The 17,634-nt window shown below is 36.7% G+C and overlaps 1 protein-coding gene across 1 annotated transcript in view; it reads right to left on the bottom strand.

The window, feature by feature from the left end:
- The window catches only part of COLEC10 (collectin subfamily member 10), a 45,593-nt gene extending 29,643 nt beyond the window's left edge, over positions 1-15,950 (bottom strand). The window contains exon 1 of the mRNA XM_063079071.1: positions 15,803-15,950. Within this exon, the coding sequence (XP_062935141.1) occupies positions 15,803-15,950 (148 nt within the window). The remainder of the gene's footprint in view (positions 1-15,802) is intronic.
- Between the last annotated feature and the right edge of the window lie 1,684 nt (positions 15,951-17,634).

Genomic DNA, 17,634 nt, shown 5'->3' with positions numbered 1-17,634 from the left:
GATTGGGGCTCCCTTATAGGTGATTTGATGCTTCTCTCTTGCAGCTTTTAGGATTCTCTCTTTGTCTTTGAGTTTTGCCAATTTGACTATAACATGTCTTGGAGAAGACCTTTTTGAGTTGAATATATTTGGAGATCGTTGACCTTCCTGGATCTGAAGATCTGTGATTTTTCCTATACCTGGGAAGTTTTCTGCCACGATTTTGTTGAATATGTTTTCAATGCAATCTCCTTTTTCCTCCCCTTCTGGAATACCCATGACTCAGATATTTGAGCGCTTAAGGTTATCTGATAGCTCTCTCAGATTTTCTTCAATGCCTTTTATTCTTTTTTTTTTTTTGTCTGCTTGTGTTATTTCAAACAGCCCATCTTCAAGTTCAGAGGTTCTCTCTTCAACTTCCACAAGACTGTTGGTTAAGCTCTCCGTTGTGTTTTTTTATTTCGCTGAATAACTTCTTCAGTTTGGCAAGTTCTGCTACATTTTTTTTCAGGGCATTGATTTCCTTGTACATTTCCTCTTTCAGGTCCTGTATACTTTTCCTCATTTCATCATGATGTCTAGCTGAGTTTTCTTGCATCTCATTCAGTTTCCTTAGAATTATCACTCGAAATTCCTTGTCAGTCATTTCAAGGGCTTCTTGTTCTATAGGATCTAGAGCTTGAGATTTATTATCTTTTGGTGGTGTACTTTCTTGATTTTTCGTATTTCTGGTATGTTTTCTTTGATGTTTATTCATTGTGGCAGGGGGTTTCACAGTCCACAGGTTTGACACTATTGACTGACTAAGATGTTGCTGTGGTTGCCAATTTGGTATCGCTACCTCAGTGACTCCCTGTTCGGTGCACTCTGGTCCGGGCTGCTGGGATGCGCCGAGGCACCACAGAGTGTGTGGTCTCTGCAGAGCTTCCCCTTCCCCTGCAGGATGTCTCCCTGCTCTGTGTGCACTAGGCCGGGCTTGGGATGGAGCCCGGTGGCGGTGGTGAAGCCTACCTGCTGCTGGATTGCTGTGGCAGCAGCGTGGACTCTGTGGAGTTCCCGCCTCCCCTGCCGGACGTCTCCCCACTCTGTGTGCATTGGGCTGGGCTGGGAATGAAGCTGGTTGGAGGCAGCGAAGCCTACCTGTTGGATCACACAGTGGCGGCCCCGCAGGGCGTGTGGTCTCCGTGGAACTTCTGCCTCTCCCGCTGGACATCTCCCTGTCTCAGCCGCGGGTTGATTCGCTTCCAGCTCCAGGGATGCGTGGGTGGGGGAGGGGGTCAGAAGCCGTGGTCACCGCTGCAGCCCAGGGTGACACACACCAGCTCAGGCCTCCATGTTTCCACCTCTGCGGCTGCGGCTGTGACGCGGGCGCGGGTTGGGGGAAGATTCCCGGTTCTTGGCAGGGTAAAGACACCCTTTCAAAGCCATTCCTTTGCGCCGATTCTGCTACAGCTGCATCTGGCGTGGGCCTCAGGCTGCTTCTACTCCTGGCGGAAAAGCAGCAGGCAGCTCTCCTCTTCCACCATCTTGACCTCACCTTTGTACTCCTTACTATGAAAATTTTCACACAATTAAAGACATAGGGATATACTCCCATTACTAAGATTTAACAATTAGCGTATTGATGTTGCTTCATCTGTTTGTTTTTGCCAATTTATTTTTAAAAAGTAAACTACAGATATATCTTTTTAAAATACTTTAGTGAGTGTCTCTAAAAGGTAAGAATAGTCTCCTATAAACATATTATCATTTTATCAATTGTATTTTTATAATGGGATGTAGGTATGTGCTAAAATCACCTTCATGGAGTTCTGTGATCTCATTTATCTTGAGCACATACTGCTGTGCTATATATAGTCTAATAAAAAAAAAAAAAGAAGTGAGAACTCAGAGAAGCAGAAATTCAGAAGAGTAAGCCTAAGCAGTTTGAAAGAAATCATGACAAATAATTCCATTTTATCTTTTCAGAGAACTACTAGAAAATCAAGAAACAGCCTTGGAACAGAGTGGTTGAAAGAAAACAAATTTCCACTGGTCATTCACAGAAGGCAGCAGTAGTTCCTGGAAAGGTGAGATGATATATTGATGAAGCTCATGGATATGGTCACAAAGAACCAACTGCATCTTAGTTTATAGGAAACGGAAGGAATGCCTTTAAATTGGAAAGCTGTCCCACGGAGAATCTTATAAAGGAGATGGCAACTCTTTACAGAGATGTGTTTTGCCAAGAGACTCCACCTTCAGAAACCACATGACTACCAGTATTAGCAAACAGGACATTCATTCAAGTTCCTTCTGGAAGCTTACTGCAATAGACAGAACAGGAATTTTATAGTCACACAGACTTAGGCTCAAATCCTAAATCAGCCATGTAATAGCTCACTAAATAATGTATACTTTAGTTTAATAAGTAATTGAAGTTAATAAATACTTGAATTTTAATTGCTCTATTAAATAACATCAAATTATTCAATAAATTATTTAAATTCAAATTAAATCTTATACCAAATTATCTCTCTGCTTCAGTTTCCTATCCTGGAAAATGGAGACGATGACCCTTTTCCCATGGAATTACTTAAAGATTAGGTGAGATTATGGATGGTAAAATTCATAAAAGAATCCTTTGTTATCGAGGGTGCCCTCACTGAACCACCAATATAGCTTTCAATAGATGTGCTTCTGGTAACAATGCCACAATTTTATGTGTGTGTAGTAAACCACACTCACTCAATCTCAATTTATATGGTTTGGACATTATCCATGAAAATTCATTCAGCAATTGACATATAACTCAATGAGAGTTCCTAAGTCTCGATTTAAGAATTTGAGTTAGAAGTCTCAAAAAATGGAGACTTGCTCTTTTTGCAGGGATAGCAGAGCAGATAAACTATCATTGAAGTACTTGCAACTATTTTAACACCACAAAGAAAGAACTTGCTGTACAGTGAAGTCATTACAGAGGAAAGAACAGCCAAGGTGTGAGGACTGAGTCAATAACATATCACCTGAGCACCTAGAGCTAACTTAACTTGAATCTCTCCCTGTTACATGAATCCATACATCCCCCTTCTCAACTCCATTTGTTTGATTAACCAGTGCAAGCTTGATTTGTGTTGATTGATTTCACTTGCAAACACGAATTTCCTTCTTAATACAATTACTAGACAATGATTATGGTTCCTTCCTGTGAGAAGGCCAAAGCCTCAGGAGAAGATGGGCACAAAGGCATCTATAACAAATGCTGAAAGAGTCACTGCTATGGAAGCACGAAGGAGGAAACACCTCTCTCTACCCGCCCACATCTGAAACTCTCCTCTATTCTTTGCCAAGAAAAAGGAATTGGGATTTCTTGGACTGGGCTCCATCTGAATAAACTTATATTCCACAGTAAATGCAAAGAAAATATAATACAAACTTGTCATTATATTCGAGAAGGGTGGTGCTAAAATATCCTCACCAATAAAAGTTCATTTGGATTTTTATCTTCTGTTGAACTCCTTGTACCTTATAGATACAGCTCATGAGTTTTCTCCTCAACCAAGGGGTCTTCTAGGTACAGACTTTCCTGTCTCCATCTCTCTCTTCTAAAGTCAGAATTAAACTCATTCCCTAAATGGTATTCCTCTTACACTTCCTAGAATCCACCACATTGTGTTGTGCACCATGATACAGGTCAACACGATACATTGTTTTCTTTGTGTTCTTAGCACTTGGCACAGAATCTGAGATGCAGTAGGTGTTTGCTCAATAAATGCTTTCGGAATAATAGGAGTAACATCCTTAAAGACAAGATGGATAAATGCAAATGTAATGACAATACAGCAAATGAATTTATAATTGATTGAAAAGTCATTCTCAATAATGGCTGATTAATGAATTGACCTCAGTCTTCTGGTAGATCTCTGGTGATGGCCCATAATCTAGCAAGGCAACCCAGGCAAATACACAGAACTCTACAGCTACTTTCCACCCATATTTCTGTTTCCTCTTTAATTTACCTTTGTCACCCAATGTAACTTCCGTGCTTTAATTTCCCAGCCTCAATATTCAAATAGGCTTCGATTGTCCGCCCTTTCTCACTTCCATCTTGATTCTTAATTTTTCTCACGTCCATCATTTCTTTTTTTCTCCCATCACTACTGCCATTATTTTACTTCTTCCTGTGCTCATGCTGTAACCTGTGTTCCTTACAAGTGATTCCTAGATGGTCTTTATGATTTTTTATTCATTGATGTACTCCAAGTACCTAGAATTGTGTCTGTTTAATAAATATTTGTTGAAATATTAGTTCCCCTGGATAGGAAATCCACTTTTCCAAACCTTCTTGCAAGTTAACTTTTATAAAATCACATTTTTATCATGCTACAGCCCCATTTAAAACATTTCAACAGTTTTTCCTTGCTTATAGGCCAAGTTCAAACTAATTAATCTAGTATGTGGGCTTTCACAGACTGGAATCAATGGGACTTTCTGCATTATTTTCTGACGTTGACTTGCATAACCTTCTGTTTCTGTTCAATCTATTTATTCATTGTTCATGGAAATGTCTTTCAATACCTGCCTCCACTGAAAGGCATATGCTTTTCTTTTCACATGAAATTTTTCTGCTCAGAGAAGAAGCCAAAAAATCATAAAAGAAAAGATAGACATATATGCCCATATGAGAAATGAAAAGTTTTATACAGTTAAAGATACCATATGAATATACAAGACTGATAAACAAATAAATGTTAGGCAATAAAAAAATTGAACACTGAGACATAAAAAAAGTTTAATATTCTTAACATGCAAAGAGCTTTGCAAAAAAAAAAAAAAAGAATGAATGAAATAAAAAGATGATAGTGCAAAAATTTAAACAATAAATAGTAGGTGAAAATGCCCAGACTCACTATTAGTCTATATTATATTTTGCCATCAGATTTGCATCCGAAGATGCAGTAGATGCAGAGAGCTGAGTATTCTCATTCATTGCTCTTGCCCTTGTAGATTGCTACATTTCTGCAAAACAATCTCTCAAAATAAAAAACATACATACCCTAACTTATTTTAGGGAATCTAGTTTACAGTAATAACAGTAAGAATAAATTTATACACAAGAATGTTTGCAGTAGCAAAAACAAGAACCGTAAATAATCTAAAAAATTATAATGGGACTGATTAAAAATACAATGATTACAGTTACATTACAATTATTAAAGTTGTTTTAAAAATACATTATTATGCTGATTTGAAAAATAATGAGTTAGAGAAAGCTCTCTGGATATGGATTGAGCTCCACGTTACATTATCTATAGAATGTCTCTTGGGAAGTAATATGTTTATATATATATATATATATATATATATATATATGGTACCATTTAGAAGAAAGAATTAATAGACAGAATAAATATAGAGAAAATGGTTCATACTAAGCTATTAATGATGATTACATGGAAGAAATGGGTCCAGAAAGGGAAAGGTGGCAGTGAAAAGAGAGACCATTAGATTTTTCTTTATATATCTGTATTTTGTGCATCTTCATGCATGTTACATATACGACAAGCAGGAAATACTCTTGCAATTTAAAACATAAATAATAATGTGAAGGGAAGTATGGCCCTTTCTGCCTTTATAAGCCCCACTCATAACTCCTGTCTCAATTTAAAGTCTAATTTCTCTGAATTTATTGATAAAGTTATTTCCTTGGTAATTCACCATCTGGTTCCTTGTAACTACTTTCCAGCTGCTGCCTTGCAGTATTATTTAAATAAGGCATTGTTATTTAACTGTTTGTATTAATGTCAATTACTTACAGTGTAAGTTCCTTGTGATAAGGGCAGATATTCTACACTTTATTCTAGAGTTGTTCAAAGCTTCACAATTTGCTCACTCACTCACTCATTGAACAAGCATTTATCGTGTTTCTGCAAGCTCCCAAGCTCTGTTGTTGTGCACTAAGGATATGGTACCATCTTGGATAGGTCATGATTGATGCCTTACAGTTTGGTGGGGAAGGAGGCACTGAACATGGTCTTACAAATGAATAAGTTACTAAAAGGGAATTTCAGTGTGTTTTGCTGGCATCCAAAGAGGCGAGCCTTTGGAAAGATCAATGATGCAGGTATCAGGAGACCTGGCTTATAGTCATCTATATTGCTTTCCCCTCAAATGACAAGATAAAATATCCAATATGGATATAAAACGAAAGTGTTTTTTTCAATATTAGTATACTAAGAAAATGCAAGGAAATACGATATGTAAAAAGATTAATTTATCTAGTAATAATATCAATGTCAATAATAATAATAGCTAATATTTATGGGGTGCTTTCTAGGGCTCACGCCAGGTCATTAATATGCATGAACATGATTTTAACCCACTGCTTAATTGTGCCCCATCAATTCCAGGGATCCATAAACTTCATTTCCCTTTCAGCTAGTTCCTATGCAACCTAGCAAAGAAAAAAATCTCAGGATTTTGAGAATCCCACAATCTCTCCTACTTGAATTACAAAGCACATACTCTTTGTTTTCAGACTTATTTGTCTCAAAAAATAATTACTACTTGGGACCTGCAAGTCTTTTGCAGTCACTGCATGTCTGAGTAAGAGATGAGGGATGGGAAAGAAACTAACATTGTACTTAATGAAAAATATAACATTAAGGTTTGTTAGGGAGTTTTTTCCACGTTAACATATTTTTCATTATTAAAATGCATTCTCAGCCAAGCCAGCATAAACAAGACAAGGAGGAGTTCTGTCAGTCCAGGACTAAGTGGCACACTTCTGCAGTGCAATGTAGTAATTAAGAGTATGGGTTCTGGGGTCAGAGTGCTTTGTTCAAGTCCTAGCTCCATCACCAATTGGTTGTGGGATTTTAGCAACCCCATTAAAATTTTTAAACCCTAATTTTCTCACCAGCAAGTCAGAATAATGAAATGCCTGCCTCACAGTTTTGTTGTGAGGAGTTAATGGAATGATGCATACGAAAGGCTTAGAACAGTTCCTGGAATGTAGTGAACAGTGCCTGGAATGTACTTGAAATAGTACATTATGACAGTACTATCCATGTGGCCATGTAGAATTACTAGCCACTAGGAATTAGTGGGATACAAAGAAGAGGACAAAGGGGAAGGGATGCCTCTTTTAACCCACACCTTGGTGTGTAGATTTGCAACATCTTGGCTGACATGTGTTTTTGCTTCCAGAAAAGATTTCTGCTTCTGGGGTTGAAATGTGTACTACAATCTATAGATGTAACACAATATTCTGTCTAAAATTCCTTTCAGTACAAAGTGGGGAAGAAACAAATTTAAAGCAAAGGAGTCATATTGTTATTAAGTGTAAGTAATAACTGTGCTATTATATATACCGACATCTCAATCTACAGACATTTCAACTATCTGTGAGAATGGCAGTATCTTCTGATTATCTTTAAATGAGACAAAATATAAAAACTGTAAGTCAGGGCTATATGTCAGTCATGTGATTACCTTTTCTGGAAAAGTAATGCCTGAGAAATATTTATGATACTGATTTCCACCTGCCTACTGGACTTTTCCATTCGGAGGTCCTAAGGTACTCAAACCCAGTTTAGAACTCATTATAATCTTCCAATTTTGTTTCTGAAATACCTCTTTAGTGTGCTCCTTTTTCTCTATTCCAACAGCCCTAATTCACTTCTTGTTTTTAATTTAGGTCCCACTAAGACCTTCTCACATCCTTCAGTCTATTTTCAACCCTGCCAAGAGATTATCTGCCTGAAAACAAATTTAATTACGTCATTCTACTCAAAAACTTCCAGTGAATCCTCTGGCTTAAACTCTTATTTGGCTGGTTGTTTCAGATACAAACGATCTCACAACTTCTGCAAAATAATTATGAAAACTAAAAAGAAAGAAAAGAAAATGCAAGGTACACTGAAAATTAGGTTAGCAAACTAGTACAATCAGTTTTTATTTATGTTGAAGCCATTGAAGCTAGAATAGGGAAAATAATTCTGTGTTCTACCTTATTAACAAATCAATCCTGTCCACCTAACAGCAGGTAGAATAACACTTAGTTCCTCCTCCATTGCTCACCTCTGTCCCAGTACCCAAGTTCTGTACTGACCAGAAAATTGAGCTGATAACTCTGTTGCATTAGTCATGCTTTTTGATGTGGCAGAATACTGTGCCCTAACGCCTCACTCCCCATTCATATTTCCATACTCCTAAATGTAAGACAGAAAAGGATACAGCAGGACAGGCAGTGATAGGATGCATTTTGAGAGACTCAGTTCCCATTAATAAAGTCTTGTAGGCAGATGCAGGGACACCTTGGCAGCAGTAAATGCTGGTTCAGTTTTGCATGCCCTCATCTGTTCAGAGTTTAAATATTAGAGAATCAGGAAGAGGGAGCAGGAGAAAACTTCACATCAGTGTGATTGGGACACATTAAAATAAAACCAACATGGTATTGCACCCCCTGATAATAGGGAGACAAGAAAAACTTTCTCTATACAGATTAAACATAATTTTGTGCTCATTTTAATTAAAAAAAAAAAAAAGTCCTAGTAGGTGAACTCCAATCTAGGAAAGCAGGTCAGATTTCTTGCCTTTGTATATGCTATGTGAATTTATCTTAGTGTATTTGGTTTGTGTCTACAGTCTAGCACTGGCTTTGCCCCCAAATCATTGGTGGCATTGTCCAGCCTTGTTGGACTTATTCAAATGATAAGCATAGTGCTAAGGTGACATTGATAAATGAGGTCCATAGAAGCTCCTTTATGGTATAGCAAAGTCTCCCAGTCTCTTTGGGGACTTTCTCTTTTGTCTGGAGCATACTGTCACACTTGCTGTCACAATCCATTTTCCAATTTCCCATTAGACATATGGGCCTCTTCCTTCTGCTTGTCCTGTCATTTGGTTGTCAAGTATGATGTCTAACAAGAGAGAAATGACTCTGTCACAGCTTTTGACTCTGAATGGCAAAATCTTTTTCTAGATACTAGATTAATCTCAGGCCAGTCAGAAAAACACTCTTGTAAGTATTTTTGACTGCACCCAGTATTATAATGTCTTGTGCATACACTCATCCTTGAGTGGCATCACATAAATGACCCTTGGAATCTAGAAGTTCTCGAACTCCAGGAAAAATAATAGTCACCTCTTCAAAGAATTTGGAACCATCAGTACATCTGACCTGCCTTATTAAGATATGGCTGATTTTTCCTGAGATGATATCTCATTTAACTGATCTCAGTTCTTCACGTTACCCTAGTCAATTAGGGTTCCTTCCTTCATAGTTAGAGAGGTAGAATGGACTTAAGATTTCTCTTCAGAACATTTGCTCACAACTATGCAGTCAAATTACATGCAAGAGCAATGTGCTTTAGTTTCCTACTCTTTAAAAAAGGGGTAATCATCCCTATATTTGTCAGTGAAACCAAAACAAAGTAATGCATAAACCCTTTGTAAATTCTAAAGATTTATGTTTATATAATTTGTTTAATAGGTGCGAGTATTGTCAAGTGGCCACAGATACCTAAAATGATTTTCTAGAGTTTTTAAATCAAGAACAATCACAAAATCAAAAAAATAAAAAAACAAAAATCAAAAAAAATGAGAAAAAAGAATAAAAGAAAAATCAAGAACAATACAATCACAATAAATAATTTGAAAAAATTTAAATTATTTAGATGCTACTGCACTTGAGTCTCTGAGTGTCAGATTTTTACTGTGTGTATATATAATTCTCTTCCAAAAGTTCAGAGAAAGCTATAAAATAAACTTAAAGAATTTTATAAAATTATAGGATATTGCATATCAAATATGTGACACAAGAAACAGACAAATTGATTATGGGTTGTGATAGAGTTTGGATGTGTGTTGTCCCTGCCAAAACTCGTGGAAATCTGATCCCCAATGTGGCAATGCTGGGAGCTGTTTGAGCTATGGGGGTGGATCCCTCATGCATGGATAATGCTGTCCCTGGGGGAGAGAGGCCTGAGTGAGTTCTTGCTCTATTGGTTACTGTGAGAGTTGGTTGTTTAAAAGACTCTGGCATCTCCCTTCTCTCTCACGCGCTTCCTCTCGCCATGTGATCTGCTTGTTCCCACTGGCTGCCTGCCACTTTCCGCTATGAGTAGAAGCAGCCTGAGGCCCGTGTTGGATGCAGCTATCCCAGAATAGTAAGCCAAATAAATGTCTGTTCTTTATAAATTACCCAGTCTCAGGTATTCTGTTATAGCAACACGAAATGGACAAATATAGGTTGGAATATCAAGAAAAGGTGTGGGGAGGCCTAATAAACCATTCTACTAGAGTTGCCAAGTTTCCACAAACAGAATTTTATAAACATAAACAAGAAGATTAAGAAACAGAAAAGTTGTGCCTAGCCTCTATAATATTGTCCATGACCCAAAGCCAACAGAACAACCTGCTTAGGGCACAGACAATAGATGAAGGAAAATATTCCTTAAAGGAAAAAAAAAAAAAAAAGAACAAAAGAACAAGAAACACCATCTCATTCTCCCTTTGGTTTTGCCAACCTATGGTAATATTTACACAGTTCTTGATACTATATCAAGTACTGTGTCATGTGGCTTAACTCAGTTTTTCTCACCCCAACCCTATGACATAGTTATACTATTATCATCCCCATGTTACTGATGAGAAAACTGAGGCTTGGTTTTGTGTGTCCTAACTCATTTAATCTCTGTTACAATTCTAGGGGCATTTACACTGTTGTTATTCCCATTTGATTAATAAGAAACACCAGGCTTATTTGGAAAACTACAGAAAGGAGGCAATATTACTGAAGAGAGAGAGTAGTTTCAAGTTTATGGGCTGTTGATGAATAAAAGTTGAGTTTGGAGTGAGACTAAAGACAGGCAGCAAATTGCAGTAAGGAGCAGAAGGTCATGGCCTTTCCTTGGTAGATTTCTATTTGGGGAGCCAACATTACAATCTATGGGCCTTTATTTAGGAATACGGTGGGAGAAGAAGCTTATGGTGACTAGTAGCAGCAATGGAAGCCAGTGAAAGAAATAATGATAGCTAAGTGACATCCTGAACATGTTTTAATTTTCAAAATAAGCAGTTCAGGTGGGCAATATCTTCATCCCATTTTAAAGATGAGCATGCTGAGGCTTAAGTTCACATGGCTAGGTAAGAAGCAGAGCTCCAATTCAAAACCATATATGTCTGTCTCCAAAGCACATGGTCTTTACCAATATGCAACTAATTACTGCTATAAGTAATAAGTCCCTACTAGCCATTGTCATAAGCCAAATTATTATGTAGGAAAAGTGGGGAGAAAAATGGCACGAGTAAATGATACATCCTTATTAAAATTAAACACTATTTTTTTAGTCGTTACCATTCAGTACCTCCTGAGTCATCTTTATCCACACTTTTACTGGAGCTGATTCCCCCCCCACCCCCCCCAATCTAACCTTGAAAATGTTTTCTTGGCATCTACACAATGGAAAAAGGAGAGGAAAAATGGTTCTGAATATCCATACCGCTTAAAATATTGTTTTGTCCTTATACATAAAATATATATTAAAATGAATAATGAAAGGATCTATTGGATTAATACAATTAATAAAAAGGTTTTAGGAAAATGCCTACTTATTTAAACTCTCTGAGAAAGTCACCAGAAAGGAATCAGCAGCTTAACCTATATCAAGGTGACCAAGTTAAAACAATACTGTGCCATGTTTATACATTGACCTCCAGAACTCCTTTACTAACCTTAATTTATAAAACTGAAGTATTACTTTATGTGTAATGCGAATGATAAAAGGTGAGGACAATGATGTAGCATGTGGAATGAAATGATACCTGGCTCAGTAATCTGGAATCTGAGTCAAGAACTTTTCTAGGCAGTAGAGAACATACTCAGCAAGATAAATAGGGGCCCTGCTTTCACAAAGCTTGCATTCTAGGACTGACTCTAAGTACACAAGAGATTTCCACTTACTAGAAATCTATGAAAATAATAAAATTTTTGAGAACTATGACAGAGAATATGGCGGTAGTCAGGCAGGGCCTTGCTGTGCAAGTATCACTTGAGCTAAGATGTCAATGAGAAGGAACTATCCATGGGAAGATCTGGGGTAAGGTTGGACCAGGCAAAAGGAGCAGCAGGAGGCAGATCCTGAGTTAGGAATGAGAGACAAGACCAGCATGGCCAGAGAAAACCACAAGTGGAAAAGCAGTTTGAAATGATGTGGGAGAAGTTGGGAGAAGCCAGATTAAAGAGGGCCTTGTAGACCACATATACAAAAATGTCACTGAAAGAGAAAAGCTCCTACTAAAAAGATAGCAGAAGCCAAAATAAGCAATAGGGTGACACAGGGTTAATTTCCAAAAATAAATTAATGAAGTAATGAAGTTAATTATCAAAGAAAAGACATGCTATCACTTTCAGCATATTTTAGTGTCCAACGCAATGTTGCGTGAACTCCATGTTCTTCGGCACTTATTGTCCTATTCATTTCTTATTATCAGAAAGTGGCTGGTAACTGTGTTTGCAAACCTGATATATAACTAGTGTAAACTAGTGGATGTCATGAAATGACCCTGGACCTGGAGCCAGCAGGTCCATACTTGAAGGTCCATACTACACATACTGGAAGACCTTGGGCACTCCACTTGGCCTCTTTGGGATGGTTTCCTTATGTAGAAGTTTAAAAAATTTCCACCACCTAGGGCAATTGTAGACATTAAATAAGAAAATGCTTTTTAAAGTTTCCTGAAAATTGTAAAGCATTATCCCAACATTTCTTATTGGTTTTAAAATTCTTTTTAACATTTCTTGTTAAAATTTCCTGTCGTTTTCAAGTAAATCCACTAGAGGTCAGAATTTCACATAAATTGTTTAAACAAACCACTAAGGTGGGGAAAAAAACATTTTTCTATTAAGCAGCATAAAATAATAAATTTAAGGAATAGAAAGAAAAATAATGATGGCTTACAACAAAGAATTGTTGATAACTAAAACAGTGCTTATTCACAAAATTGTTACTCAACAGACTTAGACAGGGAGAGGAAGGAAAGATAAATAGAACTTGTTAAATATCTATTTATAATGTCTACACAGCTTAAAGCTTTTACTGATTATCTTCTATTATTCTTAAAACAGTTCTGTGATGAAGGCCCATTTTGCAAATCAGATTGACTCATTTCTTTCCACTGAATCATGCTTTGGAAATAATACTGTTAAAAAAGTCTGTATGTTAGTCAATATATTCTACAGTGGGTTATCCTTATGGTTTTTCACCTGCAATTCTAAGTAATATATTTAGTTTCCACTTTCTCAAATGAATTTAGTAAAAATTCCTTTTATTGTCTTTTTCCAGAGTGTCTAGAAGTTTCCGAGCACAGTGCTGCAGTGCTCGTAAATATGGTAATGAGATGACTAGCTACAGAGAAAAAATATAGACCAGCTTCATTTTATGAAAAAATATATTGAACAAAAGCAATAGCCCAGTCCTTTAAAATGATTACTTAGCCATTAAGCATTTTTTTTTTTCTTTTTTTGGAGAGCTAAATATAAAAATTTGCCTTGTTTGGGGGTGGGGAAGTTTACAGTACAATGAAGGAATCAGGTAGAGTAAATGGCAGTTTATATTTTGAGAGAAGGTGCCATTTTTAGGGGTTTTTTTTGGTGTACCCACAACATCTAGCACAGTGCCTAGAGCAGAGGAAGGGCAGCAGTGACTATGCTTATGTTGTTCTATGTGCATGTGCAGGCAGTTTGCAAAGAAAAATAAACAAGTTAACTGGGTGTTGACCGTGAGACTTTGCAATCTAATACCAAGCTTGATATGTAGATACAAGTTCTAGGACAGGTTCCTTACCTTAGTTTCAAGCTCTTAGCATCTATTATGATGCTTCGGACTTAGTAGGTGTTCAGGTTCAGTACATTCCAGAATCATGGAATATCTTTACTAAGAAGGGAAATTAGAATAGGTTTGCTGCAAATAGCTTGGAATCATCTCATAATTCCTACACAAGCTCAGGAACAGAGTTAAAGAGGTTTTCATTGTTTGAAATCTTAACAGGGTTTCTAAAGGAATGGAGAAGTTTTGTGTTAGATAAAACAACAATAGTAGACAGACTCATGAGGGGTAACCTGCTGATATTTAACAACTATTAATTGTGTATGGATTGAAGTGATAAGTAAAGTGGTTTAAAAATATTGGAAAGTATACTTCTTGTCTATTTCTTGGAAGGATTTGAGATTTTTCCTATACTTGGTAAACTCTCAAAAGTGAGGATTAATGGAATTCTTTACCAAGCACATTCTACACATTTTCTTTTCTTGTTTCTGCCAAACTCTACCCACTCCCTGGAATGCACTTCTTCCCCATCTTCCTAAAAGAATCATGCCTAAGGCCCAACTCAATAGCTCCCTTCTCAGAAAATCTCTTCAGCTCTCTGTTCTCTCTGCTAAATCATTGATCTCTCCAAAACACTAATATATATTATTTAATGTATTCTTGTGCCTAAATTAGCGCTTCACACCTAATGGGTATCCAATATATGTTGGATGAATTGGACTGAATGAAATTGTTAAACTAGAACGCATTATATTTTGAACATCATTTTAACAACATTTTGTCCACTCTTCTAGTTTAGAAGTTGCAGGTTCTTTGCAAGGAAAATTGTTTAACAGTGCTATTCTCAAATGGATTCTCCCATTTGCAGAAACAAGAAAAACTTTAATTTTCAGCACCTCTCATGACATTCTAGGAATAATACAAAGTTTCCTACACTCTGGAAAGTATAGTAATGGTTTTAATTAAATACTTTATTTCTAATCGAAACTTTCTTTTCTGAACATTTGCCCTCACATTATTCATTTATTCACCCAAGAAATTATTTGGAAGCTTCAAGGTCTCATTGTTTCTCCTACCATTTATTTTACAGTATCAAAGGTTAAAACTTGGATCACAATCTAAGAGGGAAATTAATTCACTGATTAAGAAAAATGCATTTTAAGCAATACACATTGAAATAACTGACACGCATAGGGCAATGTATTTCATATATTATTTTTTTTTTAGGAAAGACCCTTTTTTCTACTTAAAATTTAAAGCAGCTGCAGTCTTCCAGCCTGTAGCCTGGAGAAATATAGCATGAATGACTAATAAGGGTGCACCAATCTGCAGTGCAGTGACCACTTTGAGAACAAATGGGTGAGAGATGAAACCAGAATACAGATTTTTTTTTTTTTACTGACCAGTTGCTTGAAGCTATTTGGACCTTGGTTCTACTTGAAAAAATCTTACAGCATTGCATCATTCTTCAGCTCAAGGCACTTAGCCCCAAAGACTCCACTTTCAAATAAAGAAATGTTCATTTGTATACTACTTCCAATTCTTGACAAAAAAATTTCCTATCTTGTTTAGTGGAACCCTGGAGCCCATTAATTTATAAAATATGTGTTTACGATCTAATTTTTACTTTACTGAACTTTTGCATAAATAGCTTTACCAAAATCATGAGAAAGAAGCAGGATAAAAACAGCTCAAGAGTAGAGATACTATTAAAGAAAGGATTCCTGGAGACTAATGCCTTGATTGTGCATCTTCCCCTGCAGCAGAATGAAAGATGGAATTTCCCCCTGCCCTGGGTGAGTTTTGGGATTCCTGCCCCAGGGTTCCATCCCTTCCCAACATTCTCTTACCTAACATTCAGGGAGAGCTTTAAATAAGTAAGAGACCATTGATTTTCCAAAATAGAAGGAAAGCATGAGAAGAGAAAGTCATTGAGAAGCTAGGATGGGGTTGAGAGATGAGGAAAGAGATCATATTTATTATACATGAAGATTCTGGTTTTCTTTCCTCACCTTTGGGTCCTGGTGAAATTGTGTGTGTGGCACAGACTTCAGTGGTAGGACGACTATCGATGTCCAGACCCAGACTCTGAATTTGCAAAAGAAATAGCACCAGGAGGATAAACTGGTTCCTTCCAAGCAGGGCTCCAAAGCCATTCATTGCTGTGGCTTCTCAAAAAATGATCTCCCAGATATGCCAAATAAACTGCTTTATTTTAAATAATACCTCCTTTTGGGGGGAAGAAAGGGAAGTATCTGGATCACACATTCCAAAAAGGGCTACAAAGACAAGAAGGAAGCATATCTTCAGTTGTTTATTTTCTCAGTATTCCAAACGAACCATACATTGTCCAGACTGTTTATTTTCAAGTGACAAGAGTTTATTGAGAAGTATCTCTGAACTAAACACTCAAATGTGCAGGTCAGCAGAAACATCCCAAGAGCAGAGACAATAGAGATGCTTTCTGCTCAGTACTTGAGCTGACAATTTAATAGGTTATATTGCATTTAAATGCTAGGTTCCAGAAATGTTGTGAACCAGAGATTTATTCAGTTTTCTATATGTTGTGCAAACACTATCCATGGCTTTGAGCTTTTCATAACATAATATTCATTACCTGCTTGTGCGAGTTGAACACTAATGCTCCCAATGCTCTCCATGATCTTATTTCCTTCTTTTGTGACCAAGAATTATCTCAGAGTTAAACCCAAAGGGAAAGAATAACCAGCTTTTCTGCAAAGCAATTTTGCAATAAGTACTAAGAATATAAAAATGTTTATAACCTTTGGCTTAGTAATTGCCCTTCTGGTACACTATCTCAAGGAAATATTCTGATGGACAAAGCTTTGTTTTAGGAAATGTGGCAAAAAGGGAAGGGACATTAACTGCCTAACAACGCATTAATTATTTGTAAATTATGGTAAATAGGAATGTATTAGAGAGTATGACATGACAATTTTATTAAAATGATGTTTGTAAGCATTTTTGAAAAAATAGGGAAAAATACAGTAGTATGTTTCTGAAAAAATTTAATAGATTTAGGTATAAATTATATAGATCTGATATACACATAGATATAGAGATCAAGATCTCTCTATAACTATCTGTCTATCTATCTAGTCCACTAATACATAACCTGTATGACTAACCGAGGCTTAGTAAGATATTGGAAGACTAGAACCAGAATCCTATACACAGGAGAGGCCCCTTACGCCCTCCATGCTTGAAAAGGCGTGCTAACTAAGAGTTGGGTGAAAAGGATTTTAGATCTACCTTCCATGAAATTTAAAAAGAAGGACCTTACAGATCTTGATAAGGATCAACTGCTAAAGAAGTATCCCTAAGAGATGTCATTACAAGTAGTAGTCAATCCAAGAAATACAGGTGTATTAATGTCTTAGGGATGCCATAACAAAGTGCCACAAACTGAGTGGCTTAAACAACAGAAATTTGTTCTGAGGTGACTTTAACACATGAATTTCAGGATGGGAGGGCCACAGTTCAACCTGTAACAAGAGACTTTATAGTATGACTGAAATGATTTTTAAAAAAATTTTTTATCTATCGAAACATAGTTGATTGTACATACTGTGGGGTACAGTGCTGCATATCCATACCTGTGTGCAATATGTGAGGCTCAAATTAGACTAATTAGTATGTACAACATTACACAATGTAATCATTTTTATGATCTTTACATAAGCAATACATGGAGAGAGAAGGAAAGAAACTGGCATTGATTGAATAGTCTTTGTGGGTAGGCTGAGGGCTGGTCTCAACTTAAGTTTATCTCATTTAAGCCTCAAAACAGCCCTGTGGAATAGGCAGTAATCCTTCCATTTTG

The sequence above is a fragment of the Cynocephalus volans genome, chromosome 15 (genome assembly GCF_027409185.1).
Source record: "Cynocephalus volans isolate mCynVol1 chromosome 15, mCynVol1.pri, whole genome shotgun sequence".
In the NCBI taxonomy this organism is placed as follows: domain Eukaryota; kingdom Metazoa; phylum Chordata; class Mammalia; order Dermoptera; family Cynocephalidae; genus Cynocephalus; species Cynocephalus volans.
This window is presented reverse-complemented; position numbering and strand designations above follow the sequence as displayed.